The sequence below is a fragment of the Podarcis liolepis genome (assembly GCF_965112155.1).
Source record: "Podarcis liolepis genome assembly, chromosome: 8".
Lineage (NCBI taxonomy): Eukaryota > Metazoa > Chordata > Lepidosauria > Squamata > Lacertidae > Podarcis > Podarcis liolepis.
In genome coordinates, this window is record NC_139560.1 from 82,931,219 (window position 1) to 82,947,879 (window position 16,661).

The 16,661-nt window shown below is 46.5% G+C and overlaps 1 protein-coding gene across 1 annotated transcript; it reads left to right on the forward strand.

Annotated features, from left to right (window-relative positions):
• Positions 1–1,853: 1,853 nt before the first annotated feature.
• On the forward strand, positions 1,854–13,917 carry FAM216B (family with sequence similarity 216 member B). The gene is made up of 4 exons (XM_083519815.1): positions 1,854–2,034; positions 4,165–4,300; positions 8,816–8,936; positions 12,621–13,917. Exons 2-4 carry the CDS (start codon positions 4,202–4,204, stop codon positions 12,671–12,673), a joined length of 273 nt encoding a protein of 90 aa, XP_083375941.1. The 5' UTR covers positions 1,854–2,034; positions 4,165–4,201; the 3' UTR covers positions 12,674–13,917.
• The last annotated feature ends 2,744 nt before the right edge of the window (positions 13,918–16,661 follow it).

Genomic DNA, 16,661 nt, shown 5'->3' on the forward strand with positions numbered 1-16,661 from the left:
ATTGGCTGAGGGAGCCGGCGTACAGCTTCCAGGTCATGTTGTCAGCATGACTAAGCCACTTCTGGTGAACCAGAGCAGCGCACGGAAACGCTGTTTACCATCCCACCGGAGCGGTACCTATTTATCTACTTGCACTTTGACGTGCTTTCAAACTGCTGGGTTGGCAGGAGCTGGGACCGAGCAATGGGAGCTCACCCCGTCACAGGGATTCGAACCGCGGACCTTCTGATCGGCAAGTCCTAGGCTCTGTGGTTCAACCCACAGCGCCACCCGCGTCCCTTAACAGAACAGTAAAAACAGAATAAAACTTCAAACATAAAAAACTTCCCTAAACAGAGCTGTCTTCAGATGTCTGTTTGAAGGAGTCCTCTGTTTGAAGGGCCGTCCAGCCAAGTTTGATTTAAAGATTTAAAAACTTTTTTTAAAAAAAAAACCTCTTAAGAAAGGAGAGTAGCAGCCTATCAAATTAGCACCTGGAGAAAAAGACCAAGCCCACAGGCCACCTGGTCAAGGTCCACCCCACTCTGGTGAGATGTATTGCATTTAATTTAAATTATCGCATTCACTTCTAAATTTGTATCCATACATATAAATCAGCATATGCAAATTTATGCAAATGGGTGTCTTTTATTTTTAGGCAGTGCATATATGAGCACCTTAAATTAGGCATGACCCTTGGTAGCTCAGTAAATAGCGCAACTGTTTGTGGTCCACTTCATCAGATTCATGAAGTGTATTCCTCAGATATATACAAATGAAATGAAGTTTTTGAATTTCATTTTTAAAAAGAGAGAGAGAGAGAAATGAAATGGCCAGTGGGAAAGAACTGCCCCTCTCCTGTCAGTCTTTCATTCTCAGTTGCAGTTTCCAAGGTGGCTTTTCACCTAAAGAACAAACAAAACAAAACAAACTATTGGGCAGGGGAGGGGGAGTCAGGGAGAAACCCACACCTGAGTCAGTTTGCTCTACATTCTGTACTGACTACAGCAGGAACTTCAGAAGATTCAGGAAATCCGAACGTAAATCCTTATTTTGCTTTGAAACTCAGTTTGCTTCATTTCCTTGGACGGATGGCGACAGCATGAAAATGGAAAAAAATAAATGCATTTGGGAGCAGAGGCTCCCAGTGCACTTGTTTGGATAGAACTTCTTAAAATGTTGTTTTCTGCAGCGTTTGGGTGGGAGAGTTACAGAACAATATTTGCAAATACAGTGGTACCTCAGGTTACATACGCTTCAGGTTACATACGCTTCAGGTTACAGACTCCGCTAACCCAGAAATATTACCTCGAGTTAAGAACTTTGCTTCAGGATGAGAACAGACATCGTGCAGCGGCGGCACGGCAGCAGCGGGAGGCCCCATTAGCTAAAGTGGTGCTTCAGGTTAAGAACAGTTTCAGGTTAAGTACAGACCTCCAGAACGAATTAAGTACTTAACCTGAGGTACCACTGTACAGTAAAGGAATGTTCACCATATAAAGGCTACGGCATCAAGTGATGGATTCCGTGCGTGAAATGCTAACCTCAGATCAGCTACTGTGTACAGAGTGCTGCTATCACCTGACATCTTCACTCCAAACCACAATACATTTAATTGGAGGAAGGTCACATGTTCAGGTGAGCGGTTGGAAAAGGTGTGTGCCTTTTTCTTCCCACAAGTGTCATTTTCCTGCTTGCAAATTAGCAGATGTCCACCGCACAAAGGCTGGCAATTGTTTAGTCTAGTTGCTTGGAGAAAGCCAAATCCATAATGGCCAGTCGTGTACTAGGGAGAAACATGTTGACAAAATGAATAGACCAATTGGAGGGTTGCTTTGGGCATTCAGCCGTGCTCCGTTCCCACCCCCCTCACCCCCACCCGTTGCTAGGATAGTTGTCAACAGAACTTGAAGCTCCTGGGAGATAACGAATCTAATATTAATAATTGTCTGGTGAAGAAAAAGTGCTGCGATCGATGAATCTGACTTCATATGGAATCTTTTAAATTCCAGCAATCTGGAGGAGGAGGCTACAGATTTGCAAAGCAATACCTGGGTTAGTTGAATGTTTCAGCCTATGTATATTTAAACATGTAAAATTTGAAACAATTTAAATTGGTGGTGGTGGGCATTTTAGTCCTCAGTAAGCAAGATTTTTTTTTTAAGTGTCATGATGTTTCCAGCATTACTTTGGCCAGAATTAAAAGGGAATATTCAGCAATCATCATTGTAGAAAATATAATTATATGATAAGGTTTAATAACTAGGTGACATTATCATTACTTATTTATTATGCCAAGGGTTCAAGAGTAATCCTATGTTCAAGGGTATTTTATAAGCTCCTCCTTCATTTTATTCTCACAAGTACCCTTTAAAACGAGGGACGTGGGTGGCGCTGTGGGTTAAACCACAGAGCCCAGGACTTGACAATCAGAAGGTCGGCAATTCGAATCCCCACAACGGGGTGAGCTCCCATTGCTCGGTCCCTGCTCCTGTCAACCTAGCAGTTTGAAAGCACATCAAAGTGCAAGTAGATAAATAGGTACCACTACGGCGGGTAGGTAAACGGCGTTTCCATGCACTGCTCTGGTTTAGCGAGAAGCGGCTTAGTCATGCTGGCCACATGACCAGCTGTACGCCGGCTCCCTCGGCCAATAAAGCAAGATGAGTGCCACAACCCCAGAGTCGGCCACGACTGGACCTAATGGTCAGGGGTCCCTTTACCTTTTACCCTTTAAAGCAGATTAAAATGAAGGAGTGGCTGCCCCAGGAGGGCTGATTTATGATTTGAACCCCATTTTCAGCATGGTTCAGGTGTGTTGTTTTTTTAGGCTTTTAATTTTGTCACTGTGCATAGATTGAACCTATTTTAAACTGAATAACGTTGTTCATAACCCCTTTTTGTGGAATAGCCAATTTGGGCAAAAAGAAGGCTGCAATTCGGTCACTGTGCTGTTTAAACCAGGGATACTCATCCACACTTACCTTTGCTGCACATTTCTAGGCACAGGCCTGGGCTGTCCAGGTCTGCATCTCAGCGCTCCCCCTCCCCAGTGCTTTTCCCTTAGACACCCACTCTTTACTGCTGAATCGGATCAAACGGCAATCCATAGAAAACTTGCATTGCTGTTTGCTCCGATTTGGCAGTAAAGAGCGGGTTTTCCTGCGGGAAGGCAGCAGAGCAAAACGAAAAGTGTTTGGACACAGATCGATAAAGCATGGTCCTGTGGCTAAAAAGTAAACAGCAAAGAGATCTGGACCAGGAGAAGATTCACAATGTAAGAATATAAATGATCAGACAAAAGTTTCCTCTAGTACAGCACCTTTCTCCCTGCAGTGGCCAAGTAGAGACCTAGGAGAAGTTTCCATGGGGGCAACAGACCTCCTCATGGTTGCTACCATTTGACAAGGTGTGTGGGGCCTAGAGTACTTGACTGGGGAAACAGAACTTCATGCCCTTGCTCGTAAATGAAACAGAGCTCTCAACCCAGCTCAGACATTGAAAAATTGCCTGAAGGATAAAATTGGGAGGAAAGAGGGCCACATGCCCTGAAGTCATTGGAGAAGAAGTAAACAAGTAACTTTTGGGAAAACGTCATAATTGGTACCAAAACAAACGCAGTACTTTCATAGCATGCACAATTGGCATCAAAATACACAGAATTAGTGATCAGTCTGTGCAGAAAGGCCCAAGGATCTGCCAAGTCACACAGGTCTTCCTGAATAAAATAAGCACATGGGGCCCTGAAATATGGAAGCCCTTTATAAACCTTCCTTAATGGAATTTAGGTGCAAACTAAACATAATTGTTCAGTTTCACCTTGGCTACATAGTTCTTTTTAGGAAACAAAGGCATGCCTCTCAATGAGAAGAAGAAGAAGAGGAGGAGGAGGAGGAGGAGGAGGAGGAGGAGAAGGAGTTGGATTTGATATCCTGCTTTATCACTACCCGAAGGAGTCTCAAAGCGGCTAACATTCTCCTTTCCCTTCCTCCCCCACAACAAACACTCTGTGAGGTGAGTGGGGCTGAGAGACTTCAGAGAAGCGTGACTGGCCCAAGGTCACCCAGCAGCTGCAGGTGGAGGAGCGGAGACACGAACCCGGTTCACCAGATTACGAGTCTACCGCTCTTAACCACTACACCACACTGGCTCTCACAGTTGACTCACTTTTCTCTGTCATCACAGGTTGATTTACCTTCTGTTGCATGGAAACAGGATAAGGATGGGAGACAACTGGAAAAGAAAGCCCAGCGTCTGCCATGATCCTATACTTCCACGAGTACAGATCCCTTCATCTGCTCAGGACACCTCCTTAATGAAGGTATCTGAGGAGGACTGCTGACATTAGAGCTGTGCCAATCTCACGACCGAACCCCTTTATTAAATAAAACAGTTCTTGGTGCTTAGAATAGGGTTACCAGACGTCCCCATTACCTGGGGACAGTCCCCAGATTTGCGAATAAGTCCCCGGACAAATTCCATCCCTAGAATGTCCCCGGATTTCATCTAATGTCCCCAGGAAATGCAGCGGCGGTAGTCTGAGCAGCCGGCTCTGGCTGGCTTCAGGAGGTACTCGGAAGTCCCCATATGATGGTGGTGCAGGGGCTCGAAGATGCACTTTCTAGACTGCCTCCACCTTCCCTAGCAACTAAGCTGTGAAGGGAGCAACTAAGCTGTGAAGGGAGGCTTCATGCTGCCTATCGGAGCAGCCTCCCAACTCCTACTTGCGTGCAAGCAGGAGTGGGGCGGGGATTTCATCACTGAAGGGAGGCTTCACACTGCCTATCCAAGCTTGCGTGCAAGCAGGAGGGGGCAAGGATCTCTCAGTTAGGCAACGGGAAGCCTCGCTTCCCAGCTGAGGGATCCCCACCCCCTCCTGCTTGCACGCAAGTAGGAATGGGATTGGGGCTGCTCCGATGAGAAGGGAGGCATCGCGCTGCCTGAGAGATCCCTGCCCCCTCCTGCTTGCACACAAGTAGGAGTTGGGATGGGGCTGCTCTGTAAGGCAGTGTGAAGCCTCCCATTCCCAGTTGAGCGATCCCTATCCCCTCCTGCTTGCACGCAAGTAGGAATGGGATTGGGGCTGCTCCAATGGGAAGGGAGGCATTGTGCTGCCCAAGCCGCCGCTCTCGGCCCTCCTTCTCCGCCTTCCATGCCTGACCCACCGCACACCGCTTCACCACCACCACTACCGAAGAACCAACAACTCAGGGGCTGCCCAGGCTCATGGAGAAAGGAGATAGAAGCTTCGGAGGAAGAGGAAACCTGGTGGTTGAGGTCAAGACAGTGTGTGCTGGTCCCGGGGGGAAGGTTACTGTTGGCGTAGTCAAAGTCCAGTCCTGGGTCACTAGCCTGGAAACAGTTCACAAGGAGCGGGGCGAGGTCCGAAGCAGGAAGCCGGGCGGGGACAGGAACACTGGAGGGTCAGGTCTGGGTCTGGGCAGGAACAGGTACTCAACAATGATGTTGCTCCCGCAACCTGGGACCGGGCTGACTGGCCTTTATCTTCTCTGAGGCCAGGGGCGGTCCCGGCCCCCAGGAGACCCGCCTCTCCTGGCCTTAAGGCGAACACTCCTCCTGGGAGAAACCAGTTCCCTTCGCCTCTCTGCCCTAAGCCTCTGCAGTTCAGGAGAGGCTGGAGGGTTACTGGGCCCAGGGGGAGACTCACCTGTAGGCACTGAGTCCTCAACCACCTCTGGAGCCAGAGTGGATTCACCTGGTGCCTGCTCCTGAGGATCCGGCACAGGTGCAGGCGCCTCAGAATCAAGGCCCTGCCCCAGTTCAGCCGACCCTGGAGGCGGGGACTCCTGTGCAGGCTGGGATTCCTCCGGTTCAGCCTCTGAATCGGATTCCCAGGCCATCACACAGTGGCTGCTCACTGCCACCGCCATTGCTGCAGCATCAATGTCCCGAATGTGTAGTATTTATTTATTTATTGTGTCCCCAGATTCATTGAAAAAAATCTGTTAACCTTAGCTTAGAAAGGTCTCCTGTTCTTAGTGCAGAGTGGGTCTCCTGTCTTGTTTCACAGTGCCATCCTCAATGTGCTGCACCCTTAGCACCTGCAGGGGCCCCGTCTCCCCCCTTTATTTTATTTTATTTTTAATATGTGAGAGTGTGTGTACATGCCTGTAAACCCCCCCCCCAAATGCTTCTGGGCCACACACAGGGCTAAAGCTGCCCACCAAGCAACACCAGGGCTGTGTCCCATTTCCCAGGTGAGCACTGCCATCTGCAAGACTTCCCCAAATTACTGCTTTTTGGAGAAGTAGGGATGGAAGACCGTTATTTTCAGTTTTCTCAGTTTCTCGTTTTTCCAATCTTGAATTAGGTACTCACATTTCTGCAGCTATTTGCAAGTCTGTTTTTTAAAAGTCCTGATGAAAATGCATCAGCATTTTTAGTGTGAACAAACACAATTTGTATGCAGTTTTGATTAATGTACAATTTTGTGCTGGTCTGGGGGGGGGGGTTACCGTGCAGCGTGGTCTAAGTCCGGTCCTAGGTCGAGGGTAAGGAGGCTGTCCATCAGGGGTGAAGCAAGGTCCAAAGCGAGGAGTCAGGCATGGTCAGGAACTCAGGAGAGCAGGTCAGGGTGCCTGGCTGACCTCAGGAGAGCAGGTCAGCCAGGGACTGGGCTGACTGGCCTTTATCTCCTCTGAGGCCTGGGGCTGCCCTGGTCCACAGGTGACTTGCCTCTCCTGGCCTTAAGGCAAGCACTCCTCCTGTGAGAACATAGTTCCCTCCGCCTCTCTGCCCTGAGCCTCTGCAGCACAGGAGAAGCTAGAGGGTTACTGGACCCAGAGGCAACCTCACCTTCCCCTGACAGGGCTGGGAGAGGAGCACCTGCAATGGGTCCTCGATCACCTCCAGAGCCAGAGTGGATTCAGCTGGTGTCTGCTCCTGAGGATCCGGCACAGGTGAGGGCCCTTGAGGTTCAAGCCCCTGCCCCAGCTCAGCCGGCCCTGGAGGCAGGGACTCCTGTGCAGGCTGGGATTCGTCAGGTTCAGCCTCTGAATCGGATTCCCAGGCCATCACAAATTTCTTTGCAAGCAACTATCCCGAATGTTATGCATTTTTGTATGTTACCTTCATTAATATCCATTCCTGTCAGTGCACAATTTCCTCGGATATGTGCATTTTGTGAACACTGTTTGGAGAACTGTACCACATAATAAGATTAAGTGAAAATCCCGAAGGACAGCTATGTTTTAGTTCATGTACTGTTTCAGGGTGTGTGGATTTGATAGATTTGTCTTTAAATGAGAAGTGAAGCTTGCAGGCTGCACGCAGTCTTTGTGACAAGAAGATTGAAGCCCTCCTTGCAATCTAGGGGAGGGCAGGTGCCAGACCAGGAGACTTCAGGTCCACCCCGAAGGTCTGGCAGCCCTAGGCCTCTCTGGAACTCACCTACAGGTGGTACCCAACACCAAGAAAACTAATGCTAATATGCCCAGGAACCTCACCAAAATGCTGGAGAGGGTGCACCTCCACAGGCACATACCTTCACATGTGGTGGGAGTGTCCCAAAATCCAACTATTCTGGACAACAGCCATACAAGAAATATGTAAAATAACCAAGCAAGTATTAGAAATCACCCCAGAATTGACCCTACTAAACATCTTCCAAGACAACAGTGCTCATTTACACCACAAAGAACTCATAACCCACCTCCTTTCAGCAGCCAGAAACATAACCAGACACTGGAGAGACCTGTCAGGAGTAAGCATGGACCAATGGTGCCAAACAGTATGGGAAACAGCCTTACTAGAAAAATTAACCAATAAACTGAAACTGACACAGGGACAAATAGAAGAAGACGCCTTCCCATTTATGGCTCCCATTTATCACATACACAGCCCAACAAGACAACGACAAAAATCCACCAACAGCATACAAATCAATATGGCTAACCTGATCCAAAACACCCACCCACCCCCACTCACACATGAAAACAAAGACCACCACAGCCAACCACAAATGAACAGCCACACCCTAGGCCAACCCCAACCTCTCTCACCACCAAAGGAACACAAGTGAACAGCAAAGAACCTGCACAAGCGACGCCGACCCCAAACGCCACAAATATTAAGTAAAATAGAAACTTCGCCACCCGACCCCACCCCCACTCGCCTTTCCCCCCTCCACCTCTTCCCCCCTTTTCTTCCTAATGTCTCAACAAATGAAACGGATCAGTAAAAAATGTTACTTGGGGAAAAGAGAGAGAGAAAGAGATTGCACATACTTTTGTAAACCAAGAAAATCTTTAATAAAAATACATTTTTTTAAAAATGGTTCACCCCAAATGCCTGGGGGAATTGGGGTGTCTTTACTTGATGGCAGAAACCCACGCTTGTCTCACCGCTCAGGGTGACAAAGAACCACTCTCACCACCAACTGTAAGACCTGGGATTGATGATATGGGAGAGGAATACAGCCAGGTGCCAGGGCATGAAGGACTTTATAAACCAGTACTAAAACCTTGAATTGGACCCTGTAGCAGTCAGGCAGCCAGCTCAAATCCCACAATATTGGTGGCTATATGACCACATGCTGCAGCGCCATTCAGTCATCATTCTGCCCCAGCTGCAATCTCTGGACTGTTGTCAAAGGCAGCCCAATGTAGAATACATTATAATAATCTAGCTTTGCAGCCCTGGCTATTTTCTACCTCAGCACGTTTCTGCCTTCGTTGCTTTGCTTTTTCCATGATAAAAGAGGGAGCGAAGGAAGTCCAGGGTCCTCGTACATTCTCATTTTGCATTGTTTGGGTGGTGGGGGGGGGTTTGGGGTGCTGTTTGCCATCTGTAACTAGTCTAGGCCTTGTTCCGACAGGATTTGAAAAGAGGACAGAAGCGCTACTTTTACAGCATTATGAGAATATATGACAGCAAAGCGCCGAGGGAAATGTTGTACCGTCGGTATGTGATCAATCTCCAGCACCAGAACGTGCAGGGTGAGTGTTCAGGCAAGGCATCTCCTTGCATCAGCACCTCCGAGAAATTGGAGAGCAGCAGAGAAAATCCGGAGACTTGAGGGGATTATGAGGCAAGGTTTATGGGCCATGAAGGTACATCAGACACACAGCCGGAGCACATGGTGGTTTATAGGCAGAGTTCACACAGTCTTCAGCCAAGAGGCTCTGCCGTTCTCAGCAGGGACGAGGGGAAGAACAGGCAGTGAAATGATGTAGGTCTGGTGTTATTTATGCTACATTCATCCACTGTGCAGTTTGTCTTCGGTTCCTCTCCGCAGAAATGATACAAACACACACAGAGACAGCTGAAAGACAAATGCTTTAGAATAAATGTTTAGCTCTCGTAGCTGCCTTAGAAAAATATCAAACCAACACATTTCTCCCAGACGCACAAAACACCGGGGGCTTTCCTCCACATGTCTCCCAAACGCTTGACGTTAAAACTAGGATTGGAAACCTTCTATAGGAGAGCCACTCAGGAACAAACACTTCAAAATGAAGAGTTAGCATTAAAAGGATTGTGGGATCAGTTCTGTGATTCAGAAAAGACAGCTTCTGTGTTCTCCCAGACTTTTCATGCTCAATTCAAGGTTTTAGCTCAGTGATACAAGCCATTGTTTGCATTCAAAAGGTCAGTGTTTCCCAAACTTGGGCTTCCAGCTGTTGTTGGATTACAACTCCCATCATCCCCAGCTAGCGGGGCCAGTGGTCAGGGATGATGGGAACTGTAGTCCCTAAACATCTGGAGACACAAGTTTGAGACACCCTGACCTTGATTCAGTCCTGAACATCTGGAGGTAGCAAGCCTGACCCCATCAGTAAGCCAGGTCAGATACTGGCTGAGGACCTCCTCACCAGCCCAATCCACCAGATCCTAGATCAGGCATAGGCAAATTCGGCCCTCCAGATGTTTTGGGACTACGACTCCCATCACCCCTAGCTAATAGAACCAGTGGTCAGGGATGATGGGAGTTGTAGTCCCAAAACATCTGAAGGGCCAAGTTTGCCTATGCCTGTCCTAGATCCCTGGATGCCCTTGAACAGGAGCCAAGCTCCTCTCTCATCTGTAGTGGCCACCTGCCATCTTAAGTTGCCCTTAATTCAGTGCCCTGACTGATGTAACTTAAGGGTAGGTTTCCATGAGGGAGACCTAAGATGGCAGGCAGCAACCACAGATGGGAGCCAAGCTTAGCTCCCATCCAAAGTGCTGTGGGAATGTTTAGGGAGGCAGGAGAGGGTATATTGTTTAATTATATCCTTTCCAACTTGTGTTAACAAGTTCTACAATTTAGCAGAGTAACATTCCCCTTTTAAACTTGCACAGCGGATGCATTTGCTTAGGCTCGCTAAAGCCTCTAAAATAAGTTACCTGTTAATTTCCCCTTTAGTCCCTCATAAAAGAAATAGACATGACACAGTCTTCTATAAAAGTATAAAAGAGTTTACTCACTCACATTCTGTTCACAGATGGAGCCCAGAAGGCAGACTTAAGTTACAAAAGTAATATACCTGGAATGTATCCTATAAAGAGATAGTCCCTTTGTCCTCTCTTGGCAGGAAACCAAGAGAGCATCTTAGGCTAAGCAGATGTTGCTTCTTTGACGAATGTAGTCAGACAAATGCTTTTGTCGTTACCTGCATAGGGAAGGTCACGCCCACCTCTGGTCACATGTAGAGAAAGCCTTTCCCAGCCCAGAAGGAAACAGGAAGTTTACCTGCTGGCTGTACAAACATTCCTCCTCATGTGTAAACATGTTCACTCTAGGAAAGTTGGACTTGACTGCTCTGTGTTTTACATCCCACAAGTGCCCCTGTTGAAGCACATCTGGGGGCTGGTGGAGGGTGGTGATTGACCCGACTGTGGCAAAAGCAGGGGAGGTCGCCCCAACAGCAAATGTTGGCCATGGCTGCCACAAGCAGGGTAGAGCCCTGTCCTGGTTGGGAAGCACCGGGGGCCCAGAACCAGCACCATGCCAAGGGCCCTCCAGGAGTCTCATGCTGTCCCTGCCAGCTCATTGTTTATTTTATTTATTTGTCACTTACTACACATGGGACACGGGTGGCGCTGTGGGTTAAACCACAGAGCCGAGGACTTGCCGATCAGAAGGTCGGCGGTTCGAATCCCCGCAACGGGGTGAGCTCCTGTTGCTCGGTCCCTGCTCCTGCCAACCTAGCAGTTCGAAAGCATATCAAAAAGAGCAAGTAGATAAATAGGTACCGTTCCGACGGGAAGGTAAGTGGCGTTTCCGTGGGCTGCTCTGGTTCGCCAGAAGCGACTTAGTCATGTTGGCCACATGACCCGGAAGCTGTACACCGGCTCCCTCGGCCAATAAAGCGAGATGAGTGCCACAACCCCAGAGTTGGTCACGACTGGACATAATGGTCAGGGGTCCCTTTACCTTACTACACACACACACACAAATGTGTTCCAAAGCAAGGGCTGAGAATAACCTGCGCCTGAAACTCTGTGGAGCTGCTTCCAGTCAGTGTATTATAGACAACGCTGAGCTAGATGGACCTGTATTCTGGTGTAGTATATATGCTCCCTGTATCGTTTCTGCAAGAGAATGCAGACTTGCCATTTCTAGCATTAACGGTAAGGTAGGAGAACCAGGTGCAATCACTTGCTCCTGGAGCCATTTCCTGGAGAAGGCAGATGATTAAACCTGGAGAGTCCAGACCTGTGCACAGAAAGGCAGGTCTGGATTTTCTCTTCCTTTTCTTTTTCGCTGATTCGGGTGGCTGGGTTTTAAAATATGATTTATAGAATAGAAATGAGCAAGTCCCAGCCTCAGAACTGCAGGTGTAAAACAAACGAATGATTTAGCCTTGTAGTGCTTACTATTTTGTCAAAGCTTTTAATGCGAAGGCCCTAGTGACAAACCAAATATGAAGTTCAGAAAATCCTATTGATGGCCCTGTTTGTCACAGGAATAACAAAAATGCACAGGCAAAACAGAAGCAGTTGACAGGGGAGTAAAATCAGATGTAATTATTCTGTGAAGTATGCATTCTCTATTTTATGTTCTGCTAAACTCTGATTGAGTAAATTAGAGGCAGCCTTCCCATTAAACTGGATTTATTATGAGAACAAGGTAACTATCGCTATCTAGTGCTAAGAACCATCTTTCTTAAAGGAAAGGCTTGCCCCTTTCCCCAACACTTTGGGGAACAGGCCGGTCCCCTTTCAAACTATTTGATTGCACCCAGTCAGGAGGCTTGCTTGTGTAAATTAAAGACAAAACAGCAGTTCTAAAAGGAAAGAGGGAGTCGAAACGTTCATCTCACAATTAAGGCTCCACAAAGTAGGTCTTTCTCATCTTTCACTCCTGCAATCATTGAAAACCATGTCACATCGCCACAGGACAACAGCTGACAGCAGAAGGCTCACCAACTCCTTTTTGCAATTACCGTTGTTATTTTCTGACTCCACGCTCTGTGCGTGGCAGGGAGCCCTATTCATTCCATCAACTTTTATGGCCTCTCCTGCACATGCTGACTAATGTGATGACACTAGACCAGTTGCTCAGCTGTCCTGGACACGTTTGCCAGCCCAAAGGAATAACCGGCCATCAGAATAACGCACCGCTTGCCCCCTCGTCCCCATGTATTGATTCACGGGTGCCTTTGACCATTATTGACTCCTTTAAAAATATTTTTAAGGGCTCATAACAAAGCAGCAAGTCAAATATTATGCATCCTACCTGAAAGATTAAAAAACCCCGCAGAGGAATCAAGGCTGGGAACTGCACCTCCCTTGAAGACAGACCCCAGGAAGGCAGAGCTCGGTTTCTGTAATTAAATGTGAATCAAAGAAACCAGAGATGACTCACAGTCAGTGAAAAAGGATGAATCACTTTTCTTCCATGAGAATTGGACATTTAACGTTACATCCAGAAGTTGTGCTAGGTGCCTACAAAGCAAGCTGGTAACTCGTCTTTCTGTTTTTATTTTATTTTTAAATGCACACTCTCTTCTAGGAAAAACTGCTCAAAATTTCCATAATTTTGCGTGCATTATATATGAAAATAGATATTTGAAATCTTGCAGAATTTGCCATTTTGTGCCATGGAGGGGGGGGGGAATGGTAAGGGTAAATGTGAAATAAGGAGACCCGGGATAAATGGGGGGCAGTGGACATTTATTTGAAGCAAGACCTGGAAACCACCAAGAATGCAGAATGTTCCAGTTCCTAAACTTGCTTGTTTTCAAACACGTGTGCGTGCACACACACACACACACACACACATACCTCCCCCTCTATAGACACATATACACAATGGCTAGAAACTAGCTTAAATAAAATGAAAGTGGTGATTCAGTGTAAGATTTTGCCTGAGGAGGAATTTGTATCCTCTTATCTTGCCGATCAGAAGGTTGGCAGTTCGAATCCCCATGACGGGGTGAGCTCCCGTTGTTCGGTCCCCGCTCCTGCCCACCTAGCAGTTCAAAAGCATGTCAAAGTACAAGTAGATAAATAGGTACCACTCTGGCGGGAAGGTAAACAGCATTTCCATGCGCTGCTCTGGTTCGCCAGAAGCGGCTTAGTCATGCTGGCCACATGACCCGGAAGCCAGCTCCCTGGGCCAATAAAGCGAGATGAGAGCGCAACCCCAGAGTTGTCTGCAACTGGACCTAAGAGTCAGGGGTACCTTTACCTTTACCTTTATCTGTAATCACAGCTCTGAACTACTTGGTAAAGATGTGTGCAAAACCGATGTCTTCTTATAGAGAGGAGCCTGTTCAGAGTGGGCCCTCTGAGTGATGGTATAGAACAGATTGCTTAAAGCTTCCGACTGTAGAATGAAAATTACAGGTTAACATTGGATGCCTTACGATGATGTGTATGGAAACTGACACTCTAAGTTGTCTCTGACACCTTTAAATTAATTTCCAGCTTTAAATAAGAAATGAAATATGTAACAAATGCAAATAAAATTTATATCAATGTGTATGCTGACAGGTCAAAAGCGTCACCAGTTGTTTTCCGGCAGATGGCTTTCTTTCTGAAAAAGCTGCTCCATAAACCTTTATTACTCTCTATTTCTGTGCTTTTTCGGAAACTGACACATAACCATGCATTCTGCATCAGCCCAGTGGGTTCCTCAGTCTAGATGACCTGTTTACTGACTAGCATTCATCCTGATGTGCTCATACTGTACAAAGCTTACATGAAAGTTAGATTACATCCCGTTTTTACGGAGCGTTTGTTTTGATGTGGGGAGGCTATATGACAACGAGCATTCGTTCTGCATTCATCCTGATTCGCTTGCAGGGTGTTTACACATCATTCCCTTCACCATTCTTCCATCCCACACTTTTCAGTACAGAATGCTTTTAATCTACTTTCATTGGTAGTCATAAAGTCCCCAGTCTGCACTTGAATCCCTCCTACAAAATACTGGACGTGTTAAACATGAGATTAGATCCCCAATGGAAATGCTGTTTGCTAAAGGAATGGTTTAGCTCCCTTCCTTTTCATTCCAGCTGCATCTTCCTGACTGCCAAGTGTGTCTCTACCAGGTTTAATGCCTCTCTTCTTTGTTACTTTCCAGGGTCCTGCCATAAAACTTTGTAAGAGGTTGGTTGTCAGTGAAATATTGCTGTTCTGATAAAAGCAAACGGATGTGCCTCATTTCAGAGCTTTCATTTTCACTCTTCGTGTACCCCATATCTTAGCCTGTTATTTGGCTGCAATTCCTTCCCTCGTTTTCCCCGACTTTCTTCCTACAACTGCGCTTTAAGTCCAAAAAATGTCTAATGTTGATCCAACAAAGTCAGGCTGGCTAGGATACCATCCAGAAAATTCTATTCTTGCTAGTTGTGTGTGCAATGTGGCCTAGATTTTCCTGCGCTTACGTTCCCATTCCTGCCTGTTGCTGAAAATTCTCCATCCATACCTGGAAAAAGGTAGCTGGGTCTAATTCATACGTGACCTTCTTTACAGTGTGGATAAATTTCCTTACATGGATACCGTAATGGTAGCCTCCACGAGTCATATTTGCAATAGATGTTTTCAGCACCGGCAAATTTTAGGTCACAATCTTAGCTTCCATTTTCCTCTCTGTATAAAATGTCATTGAATTATTCATATATATAATATATGAATGATTCTGTAGCATATAGCAATTCATGGGGCACAATCCAGGAGGTTATAGTCGTACCTTGGATCTCAAACGCCTTGGCTACTGAAAAAAAATGGCTCCCGAACAATCAGAACCCAGAAGTGAGTGTTCCAGTTTTTGAACGATTTTCAGAAGTTGAATGTTTGGCGCGACTTCCGCAGCTTCCAAGTGGCTGCAGGATGCTCCTGCAGCCAACCAGAAGCTGGACCTTGGTTTTTGAACGGTTCTGGGAGTCGAATGGATTTCCAGAATGCATTCTCTTCGAGAACCAAAGTACGACTGTAGTTATTTCCACTGAAATCAATGTGGCTTAATGTAAGGTTACCAGATGTCCCCGTTTCCCAGGGACAGTCCCCGGATTTACAAATCACTCCCCATACAAAATCTGCTGAAGTTGAAAAGTGTCCCCGGATTCATTGAAAACAATCTGGTAACCTTAGCTTAATGCATTCACTGCTACAATGTGTTGCCGCAGTACCTGTATGCAGATTGTACCAGAGCTTTCCAAACTTTTCATGTTGGTGACACACTTTTTAGGCATGCATTATTTCGTGACGCGGTAATTCAGTTTCACATCATTTTGCAACACAGTAATTCAGTTTTACTAGGAAACCGGAGGTTAAACTAACCCCTTTCCAGCCTTGGAAGGAGCATGGGGAGTGTTCGTGTGACACAATTAATGTGTCGTGACACACAGTTTGGAAAGCTCCTGGTACCCAGAATGCATGGCAGTGATCTGGGTTGGACTCACTGGCTCTACCAGTCACTCTTGCATGACTGATCTCTAGGTCCTGTTTGCACCTGAGCCTATGCATATAACATCCTCAGGTGAGTAGGCCCTGAAAACATGATCCGTATCTTCCGTTTTTCTAGGGCATGGAGTTTGAATTAGGGAAGGAGAGGCGTAGCAAGGTCGGGTGGTACCGGTGTGGAAATTTATTTATTTATTTTGCGAATAAATTTTTATTAATTTTCATTAAACATAAATTCATTATACAAATAAATCCCACATATATATTTGGCTCTGCCGAGCTTCGGACTTCCCTCCACCCCTTCGGTAGGTATCATATATTTTCTAACATCGCGTATTCTGTTTGTTTAACCGTTTTACTATATGCTGTTAGAGTTATTCCAGCCCTGCCAGTGTCTTTAGGGTTTTACAATTGGCTCTTATATACACCAAATATTTACTCCAACTTTCATGAAACTTCTGTTCATTCTGATCTCGTATTTTTCCTGATAATCTGGCCAGTTCTGCATAATTCAACATTTTAACCTGCCATTCCATAGTAGTAGGTATCACATCTGTCTTCCAATTCTGGGCCAACATAGTTCTTGCTGCCGTTGTGGCGTACAGAAAAAGATTTTTATCTTTCTATTTAATTTCCTTCCCTGTCAGTCCTAATAGAAAGGCTTTGGGTTTTTTTAGAAAGGTGTACTTAAAGGTGGATTTTTTTTTGTAAACCCCCCCCCCCCACATTAATGGCTCCGGGTAGGCTTGGGAGTCATAGGCGGGCAGCACACTGAATGTCATTCCCTTGGCATGCCACCCACCTGCAACTCCCAAGCCTCCCTCGAG

Bases quoted from the DNA above. Each gene is read 5' to 3' on its own strand.
- FAM216B (XM_083519815.1), top strand. From the start codon at position 4,202: ATGGGAGACAACTGGAAAAGAAAGCCCAGCGTCTGCCATGATCCTATA. The intron at 4,301-8,815 runs GTATCTGAGGAG...TTGTTCCGACAG, and splicing joins AGGACACCTCCTTAATGAAG to GATTTGAAAAGAGGACAGAA. The intron at 8,937-12,620 runs GTGAGTGTTCAG...AATATTTTTAAG, and splicing joins CCAGCACCAGAACGTGCAGG to GGCTCATAACAAAGCAGCAA.